Consider the following 22,310-nt stretch of genomic DNA (forward strand, 5'->3'; position numbering starts at 1 on the left):
TAATACAAAGCGTTTGTTGGGTCTTTTTATGGTGAGAAAGATGAACCTACATTGCTTTAGTTTTTCTTATCAACTCAATTGTGGTATCACAATATGAGTTTCGAGAAATATTTCTGGATGCATAAAAGTATATTTTCTCTATAGAAAGGCATTTTAGGTAGCCTCACAATGTCATCATTACATTGGAGGAAAAACAAATAAAAGAAAAGAATATAGAACGCCATTGAAATGGGTAAACAAAAAAAAAAAGGGTTGGATGAGGCTTACCATGTTATACTTCCAAAAGCAAACATGTAAGCCACAAATAAATCTGAATTAATTAAAACTCTGGCTTGCTTGGAAATGACATGATGTTCATTGAAAGTTTACCATAGACTCTCCCAAAGAAGGTAACATTATATGTAAGTATACTACAACATTATTCAAGAAGAAACAATTCTCAAGAACGATTGGGAAGCCAATGCAAGTTGATATCTTTTTCAGCCAACTTTATCTTGAGACTGGTACAGAACTCCTTGATAGGCTCCCATAACTTGGCCCTCTCTTTGTCACATATCACAAGCTTCAATTTCTCAAGATTCGAAGTTGATGGTGGTAACTGCTTATGCAATCTCAAGCACCCTTTCATGTTGAGCTTTTCCAAATTACACAAGTTCCCAATGTCTATTGGCAACTTGTTAATCTCTGGGCAGTCAGATATGTCAAGAATGCTTAACTTACTGAGGCTTGTGATTGACTCTGGCAACTGTTCCAAACTGGTACTCCTAAGCTTTAGCACTTCCAAATTTACCAGCTTTTCGATCTCTTCGGGCAGTGCAGACAGCTTCAGACAGTTGGTGATGCTAAGTTTCTTGAGGCAAATAATATCACACAACCCAACAGGCAATTCAGTAAGATCATTGCAATAGTCAATGTTTATCTCCTTTAGATTTGGAAATGCATCTGAAACCTGGATAGTACAATTCCTAAAAGCCTGACTAATATTACACATAAACAGGGATATCTTCTCCAAACTCCTCAATTGCACTGGGGACTTGAAAAGGGAAGGAATTGAAACCTTCTCTAATCTGATTTTCTTTAGACAAGAAAGAGATTCAAGTAGCTGAAAATTACCTAATTCAGCATGAAAGAAACCATAATTTGTGACTATCAAGACCTTTAATTCATCCATTTTCTCCACAAACTTGGGTAAGGCGTAATTCTTTGTTTGAAAATTCAGAACTAAAACCTCAACTTCTGATCCTTGAATATTACCCCAACTTGATGAGAACTTATCATCTGCAAACAATATCATGTACAGTGTGATAACTGATAAGGTACCAAATGTGCTCACGAAAAGAAAAGAATAAGCAGGGTAATACCAAATACTCTGTAGGTTACTAGTTGTGTGTATATGTGGGTGGGTGTTTACGAGTGAGAAAGATGAACCAACCAGTTGAGATAGACAAGAGCTGGGCGCTGATAGGTTGCTTCCTTGGTTCCTTCCACCACTTGGGAAGCTTGTTTTCACTTATGTCCACAATCAGTCTTTTCCTTTGTTCTATTGGCTCCTGGCTGCTCTGATGTATAGCTAGCTCTCTAAGAAGATCATGTTGTAAGACGAAGTCTTCACTGCAGTATATGCCAACCTCACTTGCATCTTTCCTGGTAAATGAGCAAAGATAGACGGTTAGAAGAGATTCAAGCTCTTCAGTCCACTCATGAAATTATAAATTCCATTACTATCCAATGAAATGAAGACTAAAAAAATTGGTAAGAGAAGTCGACACTATGTGGTTAAGATAAATTCCAGCATCTATGAGAAGGTCTGCAAAATGGTAAAGATCATAGTTGTAATCCTCCACTAGTTCTAGTTGTATAACTTTCCTTCTTTCTAGTTCTTTCCGCAATTGGCTTTCCACATGGAGATCCATAAGCTGGTATAGAGAAAATGAAGAAATCAGCCTACAATAAAATCAAGCCAGCATACATTGTGACAAGAAGACTAGCCAGATTCCGGTTGGTGATTTCACAAAGGTTGGCGACGGCCAGGATGCCATCTTCATCTAGTTCGTATAATTCTGACCACATATCAACCAAGGCAGCAACAGGGATCCTTTGGTCTTCAGGAAACGAACCTAGGTCCAGGAAACATTTCTTGATGATCTCATTATCTTTGAAATCTAGGCTTCTTTGGAGACAATCTAGCAGATCACTACTAGTAGCAAAAAAAGGATGACCGTTAGGCCATTTCATAACTCTACTTCGCCAGACCGCTTCATGCTGCCCACAGAGTGATGTGCCAATCACTTTAAGGGCCAGTGGAAACCCCCCACAGCCTTTCACTATCTGGAATTCAAGGCCACCAACTAAAATCAGTTAATTGTTTAGAGGTTGCAGCGGTAATATTTGTCGAGGTTCTTGTTATATAAACCGCATTTATCGTTTGTATATATGAAAACATGGTTTGTGTGTCTACTTTTTCTTCATTCAATTAAAGTTTTGAGGACAATAGTGAATTGAACTTCATATATATATATATATATATATATATATATATATATATATATATATTTAAAATAACGCCTAAATGCATGCATAAGTATGCAAAAGCATGATTTTGGCAGGTAGATATGGAATTATGTACTTCGCTTATCAGTTATCAAGACAAGAAATGGTATTATGTATTCATACATATATATCAGAGATTGACCAAGTACCTCTTTGACAATATCTTCACTGGGAATGTAAGAGCTCCCATCATTCAGGATTGCTGAGTGACGAAAAAGTTTCATTGCAGCTTCACCCTTTAATAGTTTTAATTTATATGTTGGAAATCTTCGAAATTCAGTTCTTGAAGTCGCTAGAATCTTGTAATTCGGCATATCAAATGCAAACTTCTCAAGAAGAGATTCTGATCCAGACCAGACATCATCCAAAATCAACAAAATAGGCTTTTGCTTCATTCCATTCAGCAGTTGCTTCAGCTGGTTGATTGCATCTTCATCACTTGGAAACTCGTGAGGCACCTGCTTATTCTTGTGATGGAATAGTTTTTGTACAATAACCTTCAGGTTGGGAGATTTTGAGACCGGGATAAAAAAAATATTGCCCTCGTATTTGCCTATCCAAACAGAACATAGTGAGATCATTTACAATAAACTCTTATAGTTTTTCTCTAAAATTTTGACAAAACTCACAAATTACACCGTTTAACAAATTTTTTACTCAATATTAAATTTAACTTTTGTCAGTAATGCTCTCTAAACGTAAAGAGTCCAAGAGTAAAAGTTTAAGATTTTTTAACATTCAGAGAGTTTGAAGTTTAGTGATTTTGAAAAGTAGCTAGCTAAATCAACTACTAGCAAGCTTAAATAGATTTTTAGAGTTACATTTATTTATTTTTGAAGAGTTCAATGTAAATGCTATGAGAAAGCTACTTTAGACGGAATAGTTCATAATAATTAGGGTTCGTTTGAGTGTGCAATTTTTTTTGTATTATATTTTATTATTCTTTATTATATTTAAAATTTTGAATACCGAGAAAATTTGTTTTTTGAAATATGTTTGGATGGTTAATGGTCTGTTTGGATGTTGAATCCGAATATTATTCGAATTTACTGTGTGAATTACGAAGTTTGAATTTGTGAGATAAAATTTGAATAAATTTGATTTTTTTTGAAAAAGTTGAATAAAATATTATTTATTCTTGAAAAAATTTCAATATTATTTCGAAACAAAATTAGAAAAAGTTAAATAAAACTCTGAGTAGAATTTTAATTCAAAAAAACAACCCAAACATATTTTTAAAAAATAATTAAATATAATTAAAAAACAAGTGTTACCAAACACGCCCTAAATTTGACTATTATGGGTTAATCCACTGGATCAGGCTTACATGCTGTTATAAAAATAACAGTATGTATGTTGTGGTGACATGGCATATAGGGAGTGGACCATCAGAAAGTGAGGTAAGTGGAAAGCATTCAAAGAAAATTAATGTTTTTCCTCTCACATGGTGTCCTTCCAATAATACCCTTCCTTGGCACTCCCGGCCAGTTGGCCGAGATTCAACTGTTTTTGGTAGGGGAACTGTCGGATCCAGACCAACCGGTCTGATTCGACCCATCTGGCCAAAATGGATTGGCCGGGATCTGGCCGTTCTGGCTGGGGAATGGCCAGATCCCAACCGGTTGGCCGAGATCCGACTGTTTTTGGCTGGTAACTTCCGGATCCCAACCGGTTGGCCGAGATCCAGCTAATCTGGTCGGGAACTGTCGGATCTCGGCCAATCGGCCAGGATCTGGCTGAACTGGGTTGGCCAGGATCTAGGATCTGGCGGTTTTTGGTGGAGAACACCAAGGGTGAGCTGAGTTGTGCTGAGGGCATTTTTGTCTATACCACAACAGCATACATGCTGTAAGCCTGATCCAATTCGGCTTAGATGCTCCTATAAAAGATTTAAAGAATACGCAAATAATATTTCGTAAAGAAAGAAATTAATTACCTGTAATTTCCTCATCCCGACAAAGCATTTTCACCAATGTTGTTTTCCCGCATCCTCCGGGAGCAGTCAAGACAAGGATCGACACCTCCTTCTTCAGCAGCTCCATCTTCAACCCCCTCAAAGGCCCATCTAACCCAACGGTAAAATCCGGGGCTTCAGGAACAGCGCACGACCCCACACCATTCATTCGCGCACGAATATCATTCACCCCCTTCAAGGTCTCCAACCCATTCCTCAAATTCCATGCTTGCACATCAAGCTGAAAGAACCTGATAAGGGTCTCTTCCAACTTGCAAAGTTCGCTCGCGTAACGGGATCTCATGTGGAATTTCCACCACCCGGGCTCCGAGTACTTCCTAACGCAATCTTCGCCCTTCTTCATTTTTTCGATCAGGGCCTTTGTTTCCTCTGGGCGACCCAATTCTCTGTTTGACGCTTCTATCTCTTCCACCACTGGCTTTAATCTAGCTAATGTATATTTTAGGTGTTCAAGTACGTCTTCGAACATAAGGCTGTTCCTTGTGACATCCTTAACGATGTCAAACAAGTCCGAAACTCCTTTTCCCAATCCTGCCCCTGCAAGAGCTCCTTCCATAACTTTGCCGCGCTAATTTTTCTCTCCAGTATCTTTGAAACCCAGAAATCAAACCCAAAACTCAACAGTCTCAGAGCAGAAAATCCACACAAAACTAAGTCCCAGATAAAAAGGAATAATAGAGAATGCATGTAAATTTCATGCCGCTAACCTCGAAGCTTCCTAGTTTAAACGCATTGACTTCGTCGATCGTCTTAGTCTATTGATTTGGAGCCGAAGTAAAGTATTGTTTAGAACAACGATTATCAACAAACCTCTTTAAAGCGAAATGCCAAGGTAATAGATCTTTTACTAAAGAGAATTCACAGTGGGTTTTTCATAACCCACTGTAAATCTACAATACATTAAAAAAAAAAAACCACAGAAACTCCTCCATCAGCTTCTCTATCCCAACGCTGCTTTAGATTTGTTGAAGATTTGTGAACAGTGCAACGCCACATGGGGCATTGTACTGTTCACAGATCTATCGATTTGTTTATTCGTTATTTCTCTCCCTCGATTTCTTCCCAATGCAACGCCTATTTCCCTCCAACATTTATCTACTCTCCCGCCTCTCTCTCTCACTCGCTCATGGAGTTTGCTTGCCTCCAACCAAGGAAGTCGATCGTCTATGCTGTATCTAAATCTTCACTCTAAAGTCGACGTCACCCAAGAAATCAATTTCCCTGGTATATTAATTACTCTCACATGCCTCTCCCTTTTCAAATTCTATAATTGTAGCCTTTCTGTTTTCTCTGGGATTTCTTTTCTGGGTTTGTTCTTTGTTTTGGTCGGTGTGAGAGTTTTGGGTTCTCATTTAGAAACCCATTTGGCTGTTGATTTTTTATTGTGGTCCTGGTTGGAAGCTTGAGGATTTGTAATCAGAAGTATGTGCTTTGGCATTTGGTTCAGGATCAATAGCTTGGCATTGTTGCGGAGAGAACCCAGTTTTAATTAGTTACCCATTTAATTGATTTTCATTTCTGGTTCGTCATCTTTCTTTGATATTGGGTTGATGACGAATTCACCATGGGTTGATTTTGATTTTCTAGTGGGTTGATTTTGATTTTGATCTTCAGGTGGGTTGATTATGGTGCGGGGAATTATGGTGCCTATGTGATAATTCTGCATTTTATCTGTGTTTGATGTTTTCGGGTTTTGAAACTTGAGCTGGTGAAGGTCGACCGGGTTGAAAGTGGTTGAAAACTTGAAAGTGCAGGTCGTTGTTTGATGAAATGTCTGTGAGAGATGATTTCGGGTTTGCGGAGATGAGTGGATATGAGATTTTAACAAAATTTAAAAAAAAAATGATTATTTTAATAAAATAGATAGAAATTTAAATAATCGGTTGAAGGGTAATTTTAAAAGTGGTTAGTTAAACTAACAAAAAGTGGGTTTTGGATCATTTGGTTATCTAGAATAGATTGAAATTTGGATCATCCATTGTGAATGCTATTAGAGATGAATACGAAGATGATGTGAAACTTATTTATTGGAGATGATCAAAATAATTAATAAAAAGAAATGTTATTGGTACCAATTAATAAATCAATTAATTGGTTATTTATAATTAATAAAAAAAAAATGTTATAGATACTAATGAATAAGCTCTATATTATTTTAGTATCTATCTCTTAATAAAAAAATTTAGTATTTTTAGCATTTCTTCTCTTTGAATGCTTTGCTAACTTGGGGCACATTTGGCTGTGCAATTTTTTTGTATTATATTTAAAATTGCGAATACCGAAAATTTTTGTTTTTTAAAATTATATTTGGATGGTTTAGAAAATTCAAAACAAAATTGAAAAAATTGAATAACTCTTTAGTAGAATTCAAATATAACAAAACAACCTAGACATGTATTTCAAAAATAATAAAATAGAATAAAAATAAATGTGTTAAGAGTCAAAGTTCTCTCTCCTCGGTTATATCACCCCAAACTTGGCCATGCTCCAATATTGCTTATTTCTTTTGTCTTCTGCAGGTTCAAATTAGACTGTTCTAACAGGTTCAAATTGCTTATATTTTAACGTGGCAGAAATTATGTTTTTGTGTTTAAAGTTACCATGGGACAGACAAAAAAAGAATTATTTTCATATAATGAAGTTTTTATGAAAAGAAAAAGAATACAAATACTATCGTAACGGAAAAAAAATATTTTCTTCAAGAAATGAAAAGGGATTTTCATAACAGATTTCAGAGCTTACTTTACACACCGCTTTTGATTAGATATTTACTCATTGTGTCGTGGACTCATTATTCCACCTATTAATATTTTTTACAGATAAAAAAAAAAAAAATAACGCCAACTAGCGGGATAGAGATGTCAAAGGAATATAAATTCAAGTAACACTATAGCTGTGTAGAGTTAAAATGTAAGTTGAAATGATCTCTAATGCGTAAATTGTAGTACCGTGTTCATTATTATTGTTCTACGGAAATTATTGATTTATCCCCATTGCAGTTAATAAATTATTGAATTATGTTCATTCAAAGTAAACAACAGAAGGGCACTGCCTCTATCCTTTTATTCTTATCATTTTACAGGGTACAACTGATCATCATATCTATAAAGTAATCCCCTTTTTTTAATGTAATAATCTACTTTACTCTTTCCAGAAGAAAAAAAGAAAAGAAAACAAAGAGGGGAGGGAGATAACGTTATGTTTAGGTATGCTAGAAGTTCTCAGAAATGATTGGGAAGCCAATTTAAGTTGATATCTTTTTCAGCCACCTTTATCTCTAGAGTGGAGTGTAACTCCTTGATAGGCTCCCAAAGCTTGATCCTCTCTTGGTCACATATCACAAGCTTCAATTGCTCAAGATCCAAGGTTGATGGTGGCAACTGACTACGCAATCTCAAGCACCCTTCCATGTGGAGCTCTTTCAAATTACGCAATGCACCAATGTTTTTTGGCAACTTGGTAATGCTTATACAGTCAGATATGTCGAGAATGTTTAATTCATGGAGGCTTCCGATTGATTCTGGCAATTCCCACAGATCAGTACAGGACCTAAGCCTTAGCACTTCTAAATTCCTCAACTTTCCAAGCCCTTGGGGCAGTACAGACAGGTTATGACAATTGGTGATGCTGAGTTTCTTGAGGCAAACAATATCACATAAGCCAGCAGGCAATTCCACTAGATCCTTGCAATAATCAATGTTTATCTCTACTAGTTTTGGCAATATGTTTGAAACCTGGATAGTACAATTTCTAAAAGCCTGACCAATATTACACATAAATAGGGATATCTTTTTCAAACTCCTTAATCGTAGTGGGGCCTTGCAAAGGGAAGGAATTGAAATCTTCTCTAATCTGATTTTCTTTAGATGGGAAACAGTCTCAAGTAGCTTAAAATTACCTAATTCAGCAGGAAAGAAACCATAATTTGTAACAACCAGAACCTTTAGTTTATCCATTTTCTCCACAAACTCGGGTAACATGTAATTCTTTGTTTGAAAATTCAGAACTAAAACCTGAACTTTAGGCGGTTGAATGTTGCACCAACTTGATGAGAACATGCCATCTGTAAACAATATCTTTTATGATGTGATAGGGTACCAAATATTCTTTAGGTCACAACTTGTGTAAGTATGTGTGTGAGGGTGCATGAGAGTGAGAAAGATGAACCAACCAGTTGAGATAGACAAGAGCTGGGCGTTGATAGGTTGTTGCCTCTGTTCCGTCCACCATTTGGGAAGATTGTTTCCATTTATGTCCATAATCAGTCTTTTCCTTTGTTCTATTGGCTCCTGGCTGCTCTGATGGATAGCTAGCTCTCTAAGAAGATCATGTTGCAAGACGAAGTCTTCACAGCTGCCAACCTCACTAGCATCTTTCCTGGTAATATGAGCAAAAATAGATGCTTAGAAGAGATTCTAGTTCTTCACTCTTCACACAAGAAAATATAAGTTCCATGACTTTCCAATGAAATGAAGACTAATAAAATTGGTGAGAGAAGTCGACACTACGAATTTTGCGTTTAAGGAAATCGAAGTCAAGCTTCTATGAGACAAACTGCACATAAAGTAAAGAACGTAGTGGAAATTCTCCATTAGTTCCTGTTGGTACAACTTTTCCTTCTTTCTGTTTCTTCCTCGTAATAGGCCTTCCACATGGAGATCCATAAGTTAATATGACAAAGAGTACTTTGGCTATCTACATGTCAGATGAGATGAGCTATAATATATTAACAACTGAAATTTAAAGCTCATCCAGCTGTAAGATATATTACAGTATTTTGGCCCTGTTGACAGTCGTAGCACATTAAATCTAGAAACTAGCAGTGAATACATGAAGAAATCAGCCTACAGGAAAATCACATGATACACATATAAAGCCAATGTACCTTGTGACCACAAGATTGGCCAGATTCCGGATGGCAATTTCATGTAGGATGGCAATGGTATGGATGCCATCTTCATCTAGTTCATGTAATTCTGACCACATATCAATGAGGGCAGCAACGGGGATCCTTTGGTCCTCAGGAAACAAACCTAGGTCCATGAAACACTCCTTGAGGATGATCTCATCACCATTGAAATCCAGGCTTCTTTGGAGACAGTGAAGCAGATCACTATGAGAATCAAGAATTGAATGACCATTAGACCATTTCATCACTCTACTGCGCCAGACCGCTTCAGAATACCCACTGAGTGATCCGCCAATCACTTTAAGGGCCAGTGGGAACCCCCCACAACCTTTCACTATCTGCAATTCAAGGCCACCAAATAAAATCAGTTATTCTGGAGGTTGCAGGGGTAATATTGGCCAAAGGTTTATCTAAACCACATTAATTGTTTGGAAATATGAAAAAATGGTTTGTATCTCTACTATTTCCTTTTATACTTATGTTTTGGAGACACTTGGTGTATCAAACAAAAAATTGCAAGAAGCATAAGTGCAAGCTTAGAGCTTGTTTGTGATTGTTTTGGGAAATATATATTTTATATCCATAAAGAGCTTTTTAGAAAAAGCTTTATTTTCAAGATTTTTTCAAAGGTGCATTTTAGCCTTTTTTTACACTAAAAAAGTCGAAGAAGCATATTTTGAGTTTTTTTTACCGAAAGGACCAATTTTTGCTTTGCACAACTTTTTATGTACTAAAAACACTTTTAAGCTCCTTAATGCAACTTCAAACAGGCTCTTAGTTTGAGAACATGATTTTGATAGGTAGATGGTATTATGTACTCATCAAAGACAAGAAAGCGTATTATATATTTCTTCACTCATTAACATGTGCACTCAAAACTCAGAAGCAAAATTTCAAACAATATATTAAATACAAATATCATACATGCATATTGCTGATTGAGAAAGTACCATTTTGACAGTATCTCCACTGAGTCCACTCGGAATGGAAGAGCTCCCATCTTGTGGGGTTGCTGAGTGACAAAAAAGAGCCATTGCATCTTTATCATTTAATGGTTTTAACTTGTATGTGAAGCATCTTGGAAATGAAGTTCTTGATGTAACTAGAATCTTGTAGTTCGGTATATGAAAAGCAAACTTCTCAAGAAGGAATTCTGATCCAGACCAGACATCATCCAGGATCAACAATATAGGATAATTTTGGGGAGCTGGAGTGGGTAAAACGGGACTATGAATTTGTCCAATTCGATTCAGCAGTTGCTCCAGCTGGTTGATTGCGTCTTCATCGCTGAAAAACTCTGGCACCTGATCAACCTTATGACGAAATAGCTTTTGTACAATGACCTTCAGGTTGGGGGTTTTTGAAACGGGGACGAAGAAAATATTGTCCTTAAATATGTCTATCCAAACAAAACGTTTAGTTTAGTTAGAAAGCTGCCACCACAATTACATTTGGTTAAATATATTGGAGAAGAGAATATTAAAGAGAGAAGGGAGAGAGAGAGAGAGAAGAGAGAGAGAGGAAGCACATATGGGTTACATCTTTACTATATTGAAGTATATCAAACAAAATTAAATAGGTCTCTATTTATAGAGAGACAATGAGTAGTGAGCACTAGCAATCAAGAAGATATGAGAATTGCCTTCAAAGGCAATAATTCCACAGTATGACAAGTTGCAAAAACACAACAATGACTGTTGAAAGAGTAAAACAAAAGAATGAACCTAAAGCAGCAATAGCCTATCAATGTTTTTACCTACTGAGGCAGATTTGTTTCTAGCAATACTTCAAATACGTACTCTTGCAGAAGTTTGAATCCTCATGTGTGAATGCAACCCCATATTTTCAGTCAAAGCCAAACACCATTTTAAAGAATATGCAAATAATATTTCCTAAAGCAGTTTACCAATTCGGAAGTAAAATCATACAAAAAAGGAATTGAGATTAACTACCTTTACTTTCCTTATCGTGACAAAGCATTTTCGCCAATGTGGTCTTCCCGCATCCTCCGGGAGCAGTCAAGACAAGCATCGACACCTCCTCTTTCAGCAGCTGCATCTTCAACTCCTTCAAAGGAAAATCCAACCCAACAGAAAAATCAGGGGGTCCAGGAATTGAGCACAACAACCCACCATTCAGCCCGACCAAATTCATTCGCGCACGAATATCCTTCACACCCTTCAAGGTCTCCAACCCATTCCTCATATTCCAAGCCGGTAGTTCAAGCTCAAAGAACCCGAAAAGGGCCTCCTCCAACTTGCAGAGTTTTTTCGCATAACGGAACCTCATGAGGTATTTCCACCAGGGGAGCTTCGAGAACTTCCTAACGAGCTCCTCACCCTTCTCCATCTTTTCGATCAAGCCCTTTATGGCCTCTTCTGGGCGATCAAATTCTCTGTTTGACCGTCGTATCTCTTTGACCAGTGGCTCCAATACATCTAGCGTGGATTTGAGGCGTTCGAGAAAGGATTCGAACATGCAGGTTGTGGTCATCACATCCTTAACCGTTTCATACAAAATCGAAAATACCTTTTCAAATACTGCTCCTAGAGCAGCCCCTCCAACAAGCGATCCCGATGCCATAACTTCGCTTCGCCAACTAACCCACAAGCTCCACTACGCGAAAACCAAAGATTTTTTGTACCCAGGAAAATCTTCGGTTTAAGAAGAAGTGGGAAACCGAAATTCTTCCATTTCTTCACAGTTTCCTTGTGCTGATGAGGAAACGGGACAGAAGACCCAAACTTTAAGCAACTTGAGATAAAGAAGAAGAATACGTGCCCCTTCCTAGTATGGAATCGAGAATCCATCGTGTAATTGTCATCTCATGAACCCCGTAGTTTCCCGGTTTTGAGCGCATTGAACTTCGAGCCAATCTTAACGCCGTTTAATCTGGACGCTTGAAGGCTAGTGACCAACAGTCATACGAGGACGGGGGTATGTACGAATTACGATGAAGCCATGCTATAACCAAAGAGAAATATTTGGTTTTCCACTCTGCATCTCATTCTTATAATCAAGGGTGTAATAAAATGTAATAAAAATGAAATGAGAGTGTACAGTTAAACATTTTTTATAAAGAAGAGGGAAAATGTTTTTGAGAAAAGATAAAAAAAACTCCTTATACATTCACCCTCTCACATGGGATGAAGTCCATATAGTGTGGGTCTCACCTTACGTGAGACGGTGGGTGTGTAAATGATGTTTTTGTAACACTCCGTTATATTTACATAATAATTACACAATTCTTCTTATATAAGGTGAGACCAATGTGATGATGAGTCTCACTTCATGTGAGAGAGGTTGTGTAATTGTTGTGTAAAAATATTGTGTTTATATCATTACTCAAAGAAGAGAAAATCACATATTGATGTTGTATTTGTTAACGGTTTTTAAAGTACCTTCTTATTTGTTTTTTGAAAAAAAAAAAATAATAATTCTCAATTTTATATCATATTAAATTTCCTTTTTAAACTAAAACTAAAAAACATTTTTTAAAATCATTATCATACATATCCACATTTTGTAAGATTCTAACTTAGCTTGTGTTGTTTAATGTAAAATACTACGTTAATTTTATTTTATTTTATTTTTTTCAAATAGCGAACTTTTAAATTAAATTGGTGTTCAAAATATTTCTTGCTATTTGACTCTTATTAAAAAAGATATCTTTTCTTTTTTTGGCTCCCTATAAATTGCAACCCACCCATCCATGATCCATGATCCATGATCCATGTCAAAAATCCCACATTCCTATTCATTTATAACAAAATTAATGGATTTCATTCAAATTCACACTAACGTTGTAAAAATTTGGAGCCACTAATAAAATCAGCAAGAGGGGTGAAACATTGGTGAGTCGGTGACAGCAGTTTGAGTCCTTATGCTTCCTTCTTTTGTTCTTTCATTTTTTGAAGGAGCCAAGAAATTATAATGAAATTTAGAAATCTTGGAAATGACGTAGGACTGAAATTACTAGGCATTTCAATGCCTGAGGAACTTGCAAACTGCATATCTGTGAGTGGCATCAAATTATTGAATTTTCCAGAGCCAAAACCTTACTTTTCTTTGTTAAAAGCATGAGAAAATCAAAATCATTTGCACTTCATGTGTTATAGGGCACGTTTTGATTGAAATTATGACATATTTATTGACTTATCCCTTTTCAAGGTACATCATGATATATATATATACTGCAATCCCTCAAATTTAGCCTTTTTATTTTTTTGGGTGTACTAATCCACTTAAGTTTCATTCTCTTTTCAGAACAAAAAATAAAGAAAGAGTGGAAGAGAGCTATACTTATCCTTAGGGGTGGACACGGGGCGGGGCGGTGAGGATTTCCGCCCTTTTTGCCCTCGCCCCGCACCCCTACTGGTTGAGAATTTCTCACCTGCAGTCTGCACAAAAGAAGGGGAATCTGCACTAGAACGGGTTCGTGCGGGGCGGGGGAGACACAGGGCAAGGGTGCGGGTTTAGCGGGGCAGGGCGGGTTTGGGCAAAGAAGAGGAAGATGAAGAGAGATCTGCTCTCGACGTTCCAGAATCCTATAGACAGCCAAGCGAATGAGAGATCCTTCGATCTCGACCGGCAACCAGTACCTGTCATTACCAAAATGAAGAGAAGAGGATGAAGGAGGACGGAGGAAGAAGGACGGAGGACGGAGGATGGGGACGGAGGACAAGGATGGAGGACGGGGACGGAGGATGGGGACTGGGTGCAGGCTGCGGCGCTAAGGCTAAAGGGTAGGAACTAGGAAGAAAAGAATGAAAAAATGAAGAGGGGCGGCGCTAGGGTTAAGAACTTATGCAGGTAAGGGGTTTTTTGTTTTATGCTTTTCTTCATGAGGGGCGGGGCGGGTCCCCGGGGTTTTAAAAAACCTCAACCCGCAACTCGCCCAACCCCATACGGGTCTACCATTTTTGGACCCATACTCGCAAAAAAACAACTAAAAACCGAGATTTTTGGGGTGGGGCGGATCCATGGGTTTTTGCCCACCCCTACTTATCCTACCTTTTCTTTTCTTTTCTTTTTTTCTTTCTTTCTTTCTTGTTTTCTTTTTCTTTTTATTTATTTATTTATTTATTTATTTATTTTTTTTTATGAATAAAGTAGCAAGACCAATTAGACCACTATCCCCACACTTCCCCAAACAACCAGATTACAAACCAGAACAACAAATATCTCCAACAACCTTCTGCAGAATTTTCCATTCTATTCTGCAGAAACTCTTTGAATCTCATCAACAATTATATCGTTCATGCCAAAACCTCTTCCTTTATACTCCAGTTTCTACAGATTACAACATTCTACAGATACTTTATCCCACCTTGCACATTTTCCAAACAAAAACAGTTCTCAGAAATCATTTACGGGAAGCCAATTCAAGTTGACATCTTTTTCAGCCACCTCTACCTTTAGATTAGTCAGGTAGTCCTTAATAGGCTCCCATAACTTGGCCCTCTCTTCATCACATGTCACAAGCTCCAACTGCTCAAGATCCAAAGTAGATGTTGGCAAATGATTACGCAATCTCAAGCACCCTTCCATGTGGAGCTTCTTCAAATTATGCAACTCACCAATGTATTTTGGCAACTTCCTAATGCTTGGGCAGTCAGATATGTCAAGAATGCTTAACTTATGAAGGCTTCTGATTGACTCTGGCAACTCCGGCAAATCAGTACAGGATTTAAGCCTTAGCACTTCCAAATTTTCCAGCTTTCCTATCTCTTCAGGCAATGCAGACAGCTTATGACAATTGGTGATGCTAAGTTTCTTAAGGGAGACGATATCACACAGCCCAGCAGGCAATTCAGCAAGATCATTGCAATAGTCAATGTTTATCTCCTTTAGATTTGGCAATGCATCTGAAACCGGGATAGTACAATTCCTAAAAGCCTGATCAATAGTACACATAAACAGGGATATCTTCTCCAAACTCTTCAATTGCACTGGGGAGTTGAAAAGGGAAGGAATTGAAACGTTCTCTAATCTCTTTAGAATTGGCAATGCATTTGAAACCTGGATAATATAATTTCTAAAAGCCTGACTAATATTAGACATAAACAGGGAAATCATCTCCAAACTCTTCAGTTGCACTGGGGACTTGAAAAGGGAAGGAATTGAAACCTTCTCTAATCTGATTTTCTTTATATCGGAAAGAGATCCAAGTAGCTGAAAATTACCTAATTCAGCAGGAAAGTAGCCATAATTTGTGACAGCCAGAACCTTCAGTTTATCCATTTTCTCCACGAACTCGGGTAGCATGTAATTCTTCGTTTGAAAATTGAGAACTAAAACCTCAACTTCGGGTGGTTCAATATTGAACCAACTTGATGAGAACGTTTCATCTGCAAACAATATCATACATGGCGTGAAAGGGTGCCAAACACTATTTTATAAGTCACAGCATGTGTAAGGACGTGTGTGGGACTGCTTGAAAGTGAGAAAGATGAACTGACCAGTTGAGATAGACAAGAGGCGTGCGCCGAGAGGTTGCCGCTGCTGTTCTGTCCAGTTGGGAAGATTGTTTCCACTTATGTCCATGATCAGTCTTTTCCTTTGTTTTATTGGCTCCTGGCTGCTCTGATGGATAGCTAGCTCTCTAAGAAGATCATGTTGCAAGACGAAGTCTTCACTGTAGTAGTTACCAACATCACTCGCATCTTTCCTGGAAAATAAGCAAAAATTAGATTCTTTCAAGAGATTCAAATTCTTTAGTCTTCCACATGAAATTTATTTCCATGACTATGCATCAAAATGAAGACTTTTATAACATAGGTAAAAGAAATCAACACAATGAATATGTTTAAGATAATTAAACTCAAGCATCTATGAGACAAGCCGCATAAAGGCAAAGATCATAGAGGAAATGCTCCATTAGTTCTAGCTGGTATAACTTTCCTTCTTTCTAGTAGTTGGCTTTCCACGTGGATATCCATTGGCTAGTATGAAAAATAGTACTTTGAGAATCAACAGGTCAAATAAGCTATAATATATTGTCAACTACAATTTAAAGTTCATCAAGCTTTAAGACATGAGGATATTTTGGGCTGTCTATACAGCAGTCACAACATATTACAACTAGCAACTACCAGTGAATGCATGAAGAGAACAGTCTACAAGAAAATCACGTGATACAAAAAAAAAAAAAAAAGAAATAAAAAAGAGAGAGCCAGTATACCTTGCGACCACAAGACTAGCCAGATTCAGGCTAGTGATTTCATGTAGGTTAGCATTGGCATCGATGCCATCTTCATCTAGGTTGTATAATTCTGCCCACATATCAATGAGGGTAGCAACAGGGATCCTTTGGTCTTCTGGAAACAAACCTAGGTCCAGGAAACAGTTCTTGATGACCTCATCATCCAAGAAATCTAGGCTCTTTTGGAGACATTTACGCAAATCGCTGTCAGAATTAAGGATAGAACGATCACTAGACAATTTCTTCACCCTACTGTACCAGACCTCTGCTGACTTCCCACATAGTGATTTTCCAATCACTTCAACGGCCAGAGGGAACCCCCCACATAACTTCAGTATCTGCAAATGAAGGACACCAAATAAAATCAGTTATTGTTTAGAGGTTGCAGGGGTAAACATTGGCCAAGGTTGTAGTGATCTAAATCACGTCAATAGTTTGTAAATATAACAATATGGTTTGGTACGTCTACTTTTTCTTTATTCTCTTATGTTTTGGGGACAAATGGTATATAAGAAACAAAACAAGCAACTGAAGCAAGTATAAATTCATGCATAAGTATGCAAACATGATTTTGGCAGGTAGCCATGGTAATATGTACTTATTAAAACAAGCAATGACATCATGTATTTATTTTTTTTCTCTCATATACATTCATTTCCAAAAAAGTACGATGACAGATAACATTAAACTTATTTCATAAATATATATCATAGGCTGGCAAAGTACCTTTTTGATAACTTCATCTGGAATCAAAGAGCTTCGATCCTGCAGGCCTGCTGAGTGATGAAAAAGAGTCATTGCATCTTTATCATTTAATGGTTGTAATTTATATGTAAAGCGAAATCTTGGAAATGCCGCTCTTGAAGTCATAAGAATCTTGAAATTTGGCATATGAAACTTAAACTTCTCAAGAAGGGATTCTGATCCAGACCAGACATCATCCAGAATCAACAATATAGATCCTTCAATTCGATTTTTCAGCAGTTGCTCCAGCTGGTAGACTGCATCTTCATTAGTTTGAAACTCAGGCCCCTGAAAACCCATATGATGAAATAGTCTATCTACAATGACCTTCCAGTTTGGAGTTTCTGAGACAGGGACGAAGAAAATATTCTTCTCAAATATGCCTATCCAAATACAATGTGGTTAGAAAGCTGCCACCAAAATCCCATTTCACGTTTGATTACATTTGCACACAGGCTATACAAAACGACGAAGTCATAAGAAAGGAACTCCAAAACCCAATCATAAGCAAATTCTAAAACAATGCCACCAATTATGTAGATATGAAATAGCTTTTTCCTTTCTTTTCTTTTACTACTCTTCTATGACAGTAATTCCAATGTACTACACGTTTCAAAAACACTAAAATGACTGTTGAAAGAGCAAATCAAAAGAATGAACCTGACTTATCTATTGCCTACCAATGTTTTACCTAATGAGACACAAATCTATTTCTAACTATCTTTCAATTATGCTTGCAGAAATTTGAATCCTCAGCAATGAATGCAATCCCATTCAATTGAGTCAAAGCCAGAAAAAATAACATTCTATGTAATTTGCTTTTGGTAACACCTGACCAAAGGGTTTACTCTTTAAAAGGATCCATATCGTAGTTTAGAGAGTGGAAATAATATATCCTGAAGCACTTGGCTATTAGGAAGTAAGATTATACAAAAAAGAAATGAATTTGTGATGAACTACCTTTAATTTCCTCATCCTGACAGAGCATTTTTACCAATGTGGTCTTCCCGCATCCTCCAGGAGCAGTCAATACAAGCACCGACACCTCCTCCTTCAGCAGCTGCATCTTCAACTTCTTCATATGCACATCGAATCCAACAATAAAATCAGGAGGACGGGGAACCGCGCATGACACCCCGCCATACCTCACGACCAAACTATTCTGACGGATAGCATTCACACCCGCCAAAGTCTCAACCTGAAAGAACCTGCCAATGTCCTCTTCCAACTCGCAGAGTTTGCTCAAGTACTGGGATTTCATGCGGTAGTTCCACCAACTGATTTTTGAGCACTTCAAAACGAGCTCCTTTCCCTTATTCATTTCTTCGATCAACCTCTTTACTTCCTCTCCCCGGCGATCCACTTGTCTGTTTAAACATCTTATCTCTTCAACCAATGGCTTGACAGAATCCAGCGTGGATTGGAGGCGTTTGAGAATGGATTTGAACATACGGGCTTCCTTTACCGCATCCTGAACTGCTCCAGACAACAGTGAAAATGCCTCTCCGAATACTGCTCCCAGAGCAGCCCCTCCAATCAATGCTGCTGCCATTACTTTGCTTGGCTAACAAACCCAAAAGCTCCAATATGGGGAAAAGAAAAGAAAGCAAAGATTTTGTACCCAATTTATATGGTACCCAAGAAAAAAAAGGCATCCGTCTCCTCAACTATGCCCACAAATTAAAAAAAAAAAAATGTGGAAACCGATTTTTGTCTCAAATTCATCCATTTCTTCACAGTTTCCTTGTACGTGCTGATGAGGAAATGGGACAGAAGGCTCAAACTTACGGAATTTGAGATGAAGAAGAATAAATGCGACTTCGTTATATGGAATCGAGAATGAATGAAACTGTCATCACATGAACCCCGAAGTTTCCGAGTTTGAGCGCATGCGCATTGACTTCGAGTCTTCGACGAAGAAGCACGCAACTGCGTTTATTTGGAACAACAATTATTGTCCGACGTCCGTGTATACCTCACCACTACCACATCTTTAAGTCTTAACGCCGTTAACTTTGGAAGCTTTCGTCCGTTTGGGTGAATTTGAATATTATTTAAATTTATTGTGCGAATTACGAAGTTTAATTTTATAAAATAAAATTTAAAATTATTTTAAAAAAATAAAATATTATTCAAAATAATCTTCAAAACAAACACACCATTGATCATTCTCCGAAATCTCTGGTGGCTTTAGTAAAGTTCGTTAAGTTGAATATTTTTTATTTTTATTCATTTATTATTATATATATATAATTTTTAGTAATTGTACGAAGTGATTTATATGATATAAAGTATAAAATTTTTTTATAGTGTACCATAGTAAATTTTGTTATTTAAATAGTATGAAAAAATTATTGTTATGATATAAAAATTAAAAAAAGTTAAAATATTTTGATATTAATTATTTTTTTAAAAAATGAAAATAAATGAAGAGAATGGAGTGTTAGACTGTTAGTTACCAAACACCACCTCGTCTCATGTCTCAGTGTCTCTCTTCTCTAAATCTATTATTAAATACGTGAGTTTACCGAGATGCATATACATAAGAATAAAGAAACCAAACATTTTTTTTAAAAAAATTTCTTAAAAATTAGTTTGTAGAAAATTTTATACAAATCTATATTTAAAATATAATATGTCCTTAATCATGTGAGAATATATATATATTTCTTTAAAAGTATGTGCTTGTCACACGTTTTTTTTTTTAATGAGATATGTTTGGTGTTATTCTTTTGTACTTTTTTTTTTTTTTGGCAAATCTACCGTTAAATCTATGAAATTCACCTGTGATCCCGCATATTAGATTCAATAGTAAATTTGAACATTTCTTATAGGGAGATGGACAAGAGATATAAAAGAAAATTAAATAAAGCATTTCTCTTTTTTAATAACGTAAAATATGACACATATTACTTTTAGAAACTGATTTCTAAGAATTTCCTAAAAAAACAATTGTATTCTTTTTTATTTTTGCTAACAACTACCAAGCGTCATACAAGGATTCAGGTATGTTTGATGTTCTTGTTTGTTAATGGTTTTTAAAATAATACCTTTTAATTTTGGAAAAAATCATATTTAACCCCTAAGTTTTCATTTGATTTGAATTTAGTTATTGTGTTTCAATTTTAAGAATAAGATTTTTAAGTTTTATTCAAGTTTTAAATTGGTCCCTCTATTATTTTACTGTCAAAGTTACTGATTTTATATTTGTCACGTGTGTCTCATTTGACACGATAGGGTCTATCTCAGTATCAAAGTTAATAGTTTTCCTCTAACGCTACAAATCTACAAGATTAAAAATGACAAATAAGATGATTTTTGTTTTTGAAGTTGAAGTTGGGGTCTTTTGTCTTTGTTTTTTTATGGATGATTTAACACTTAATGATATGACATTGAGATACACGTGATATATGACAAACTATTTATTTTTACAAAAAAATGATAAAGGGGCCTATTTAAAATTAGGGCAAAATCTAAGGACCTTATTCTTGAAATTAAAAACTTAATGACTAAATTCAAATCAAATAAAAACATAGGAGTTGAATATGATTTTTTTCTTAATTTTTTTTATGTTTTGTTTTTTTTTTTTTTAAAAAAAAAAAAAAAAAAAACCTTCTAAATTTGTGTCATATTAAAATACTTTTTTAAACTAAAACTAAAAAAAAAAATTAAAATCATTATCATACATATTCGGGTTAAATACCTTACATACCTATGTGGTTTAAAAAATTTATTTTTTGGCCCATCAGTTTTCATTTTTTTCATAGGTAATACATGTGTTATGGGAAAAGACGGAGATGGTACCTCTATCCATTTTTTCCGTTTAAAACTGACGGATTTCCACGTCAACAACACATGACACCATTAAATTTAAGACACGTGGGCCCATATATATATATTTTTTTAGGCCACCCCAAAAACTGGCCTTTGGGGGTGGCTCAGACACCCCTACAAATTTTATTTTTTTATTTTATTTTTTATTTTTTAAAAAAGAAAACTGAAAATAATATATATATATATATATATATATATATATATATATATATATACGAATTGCTGACATGGAAATCAGTTAGTTTTGAACAGAAAAATGGACGGAGGTACCTTTATCTTTTCCCATAGCACAGGTACTACATATGAAAAAAATGAAAACTGAGGAAGCAAAAAAAATAAAGTTTTTAAACCACATGGGGCAACAAAGTATTTAACCCTACATATCCACATTTTTTAAGATTCTAACTTAGCTTATATTGTCTAATGTAAAATACTTCGTTAAATTTTATTTATTTATTTAAAAAAAGAAGCTAACTTTTAATTTAAAACTGATGTACAAAATATTTTCTGCGTATTAAAAAAGCTACCTTTTGTCTTTAAGGGATAGCTCAATCGGTTGGAGACTATGCCTTATGAAGCGGAGGTCACTAGTTTGAATTCTCTCTTCCTCTTTTGTGTGGACATGTAAATAATAAAAAAAAAAGCTACCTTTTTTTTTTTTTTTTTTTGACTCCCTATAAATTGCAACGCACCCATCCATGTCAAAAACCCCACACTTCTGTTCGTTTATGTCAAAATTAATGGATTTCATTCAAATTCAGCTAGAGCGGTGAAACATTGGTGACAGCAGTTTTGAGTCCTTATGCTTCCTTCTTTTGTTCTTTCATTTTTTTAAGGAGCCAGGAAATTATAATGAAATTTAGAAATCATGTAAATGACATAGGATTGAAATTACTAGCCATTCAAAGCCTGAGGCCGCCCTTGCAAACTGCATCTAATTCTCAGATATTATCTGTGAGTGGCATCAAATTATTGAATTTTTCAGAGCCAAAACCATACTTTTTCTTTGTTGAAAGCATAAGAAAGTCAAAATCATTTGTTATAGGGCATGTTTTGAATGAAATTATGAAATTATGAAATGAAATCAATCAGTC

At 36.1% G+C, this 22,310-nt stretch overlaps 3 protein-coding genes across 3 annotated transcripts; all 3 read right to left on the reverse strand.

Moving 5' to 3' along the window:
- Nucleotides 1-275: 275 nt before the first annotated feature.
- LOC133864197 (probable disease resistance protein At5g66900) lies at nucleotides 276-5,393 on the reverse strand. The gene is made up of 5 exons (XM_062300463.1): nucleotides 4,487-5,393; nucleotides 2,700-3,103; nucleotides 1,970-2,328; nucleotides 1,433-1,644; nucleotides 276-1,278 (listed from the first exon to the last, which is right to left on the reverse strand). Exons 1-5 carry the CDS (start codon nucleotides 5,079-5,081, stop codon nucleotides 440-442), a joined length of 2,409 nt encoding a protein of 802 aa, XP_062156447.1. The 5' UTR covers nucleotides 5,082-5,393; the 3' UTR covers nucleotides 276-439.
- A 2,163-nt stretch (nucleotides 5,394-7,556) lies between these two features.
- LOC133864461 (probable disease resistance protein At5g66900) lies at nucleotides 7,557-12,333 on the reverse strand. Its single transcript, XM_062300803.1, has 5 exons — nucleotides 11,387-12,333; nucleotides 10,385-10,833; nucleotides 9,411-9,772; nucleotides 8,697-8,902; nucleotides 7,557-8,588 (listed from the first exon to the last, which is right to left on the reverse strand). The coding sequence occupies exons 1-5, from the start codon at nucleotides 12,015-12,017 to the stop codon at nucleotides 7,747-7,749; spliced, it is 2,490 nt and encodes an 829-aa protein (XP_062156787.1). The 5' UTR covers nucleotides 12,018-12,333; the 3' UTR covers nucleotides 7,557-7,746.
- A 2,282-nt stretch (nucleotides 12,334-14,615) lies between these two features.
- Nucleotides 14,616-19,303, reverse strand: LOC133863852 (probable disease resistance protein At5g66900). The gene is made up of 5 exons (XM_062299972.1): nucleotides 18,343-19,303; nucleotides 17,365-17,765; nucleotides 16,618-16,976; nucleotides 15,896-16,104; nucleotides 14,616-15,784 (listed from the first exon to the last, which is right to left on the reverse strand). Exons 1-5 carry the CDS (start codon nucleotides 18,932-18,934, stop codon nucleotides 14,793-14,795), a joined length of 2,553 nt encoding a protein of 850 aa, XP_062155956.1. The 5' UTR covers nucleotides 18,935-19,303; the 3' UTR covers nucleotides 14,616-14,792.
- Nucleotides 19,304-22,310: the final 3,007 nt, after the last annotated feature.

This window comes from Alnus glutinosa, chromosome 3 (genome assembly GCF_958979055.1).
Source record: "Alnus glutinosa chromosome 3, dhAlnGlut1.1, whole genome shotgun sequence".
Classification (NCBI taxonomy): Eukaryota; Viridiplantae; Streptophyta; class Magnoliopsida; order Fagales; family Betulaceae; genus Alnus; species Alnus glutinosa.

Coding starts and splice junctions, on each gene's coding strand:
- LOC133864461 (XM_062300803.1), bottom strand. CDS start 12,017: ATGGCATCGGGATCGCTTGTTGGAGGGGCTGCTCTAGGAGCAGTATTT. Junction 9,773..10,384: donor GTGGAGATACTGTCAAAATG/GTACTTTCTCAA, acceptor CTTGAATTGCAG/ATAGTGAAAGGTTGTGGGGG. Junction 8,589..8,696: donor GCTCTTGTCTATCTCAACTG/GTTGGTTCATCT, acceptor TATTGTTTACAG/ATGGCATGTTCTCATCAAGT.
- LOC133864197 (XM_062300463.1), bottom strand. CDS start 5,081: ATGGAAGGAGCTCTTGCAGGGGCAGGATTGGGAAAAGGAGTTTCGGAC. Junction 1,645..1,969: donor GCTAGTCTTCTTGTCACAAT/GTATGCTGGCTT, acceptor CTCATTTACCAG/GAAAGATGCAAGTGAGGTTG. Junction 1,279..1,432: donor GCTCTTGTCTATCTCAACTG/GTTGGTTCATCT, acceptor TATTGTTTGCAG/ATGATAAGTTCTCATCAAGT.
- LOC133863852 (XM_062299972.1), bottom strand. CDS start 18,934: ATGGCAGCAGCATTGATTGGAGGGGCTGCTCTGGGAGCAGTATTCGGA. Junction 16,977..17,364: donor CAGATGAAGTTATCAAAAAG/GTACTTTGCCAG, acceptor CTTCATTTGCAG/ATACTGAAGTTATGTGGGGG. Junction 15,785..15,895: donor CCTCTTGTCTATCTCAACTG/GTCAGTTCATCT, acceptor TATTGTTTGCAG/ATGAAACGTTCTCATCAAGT.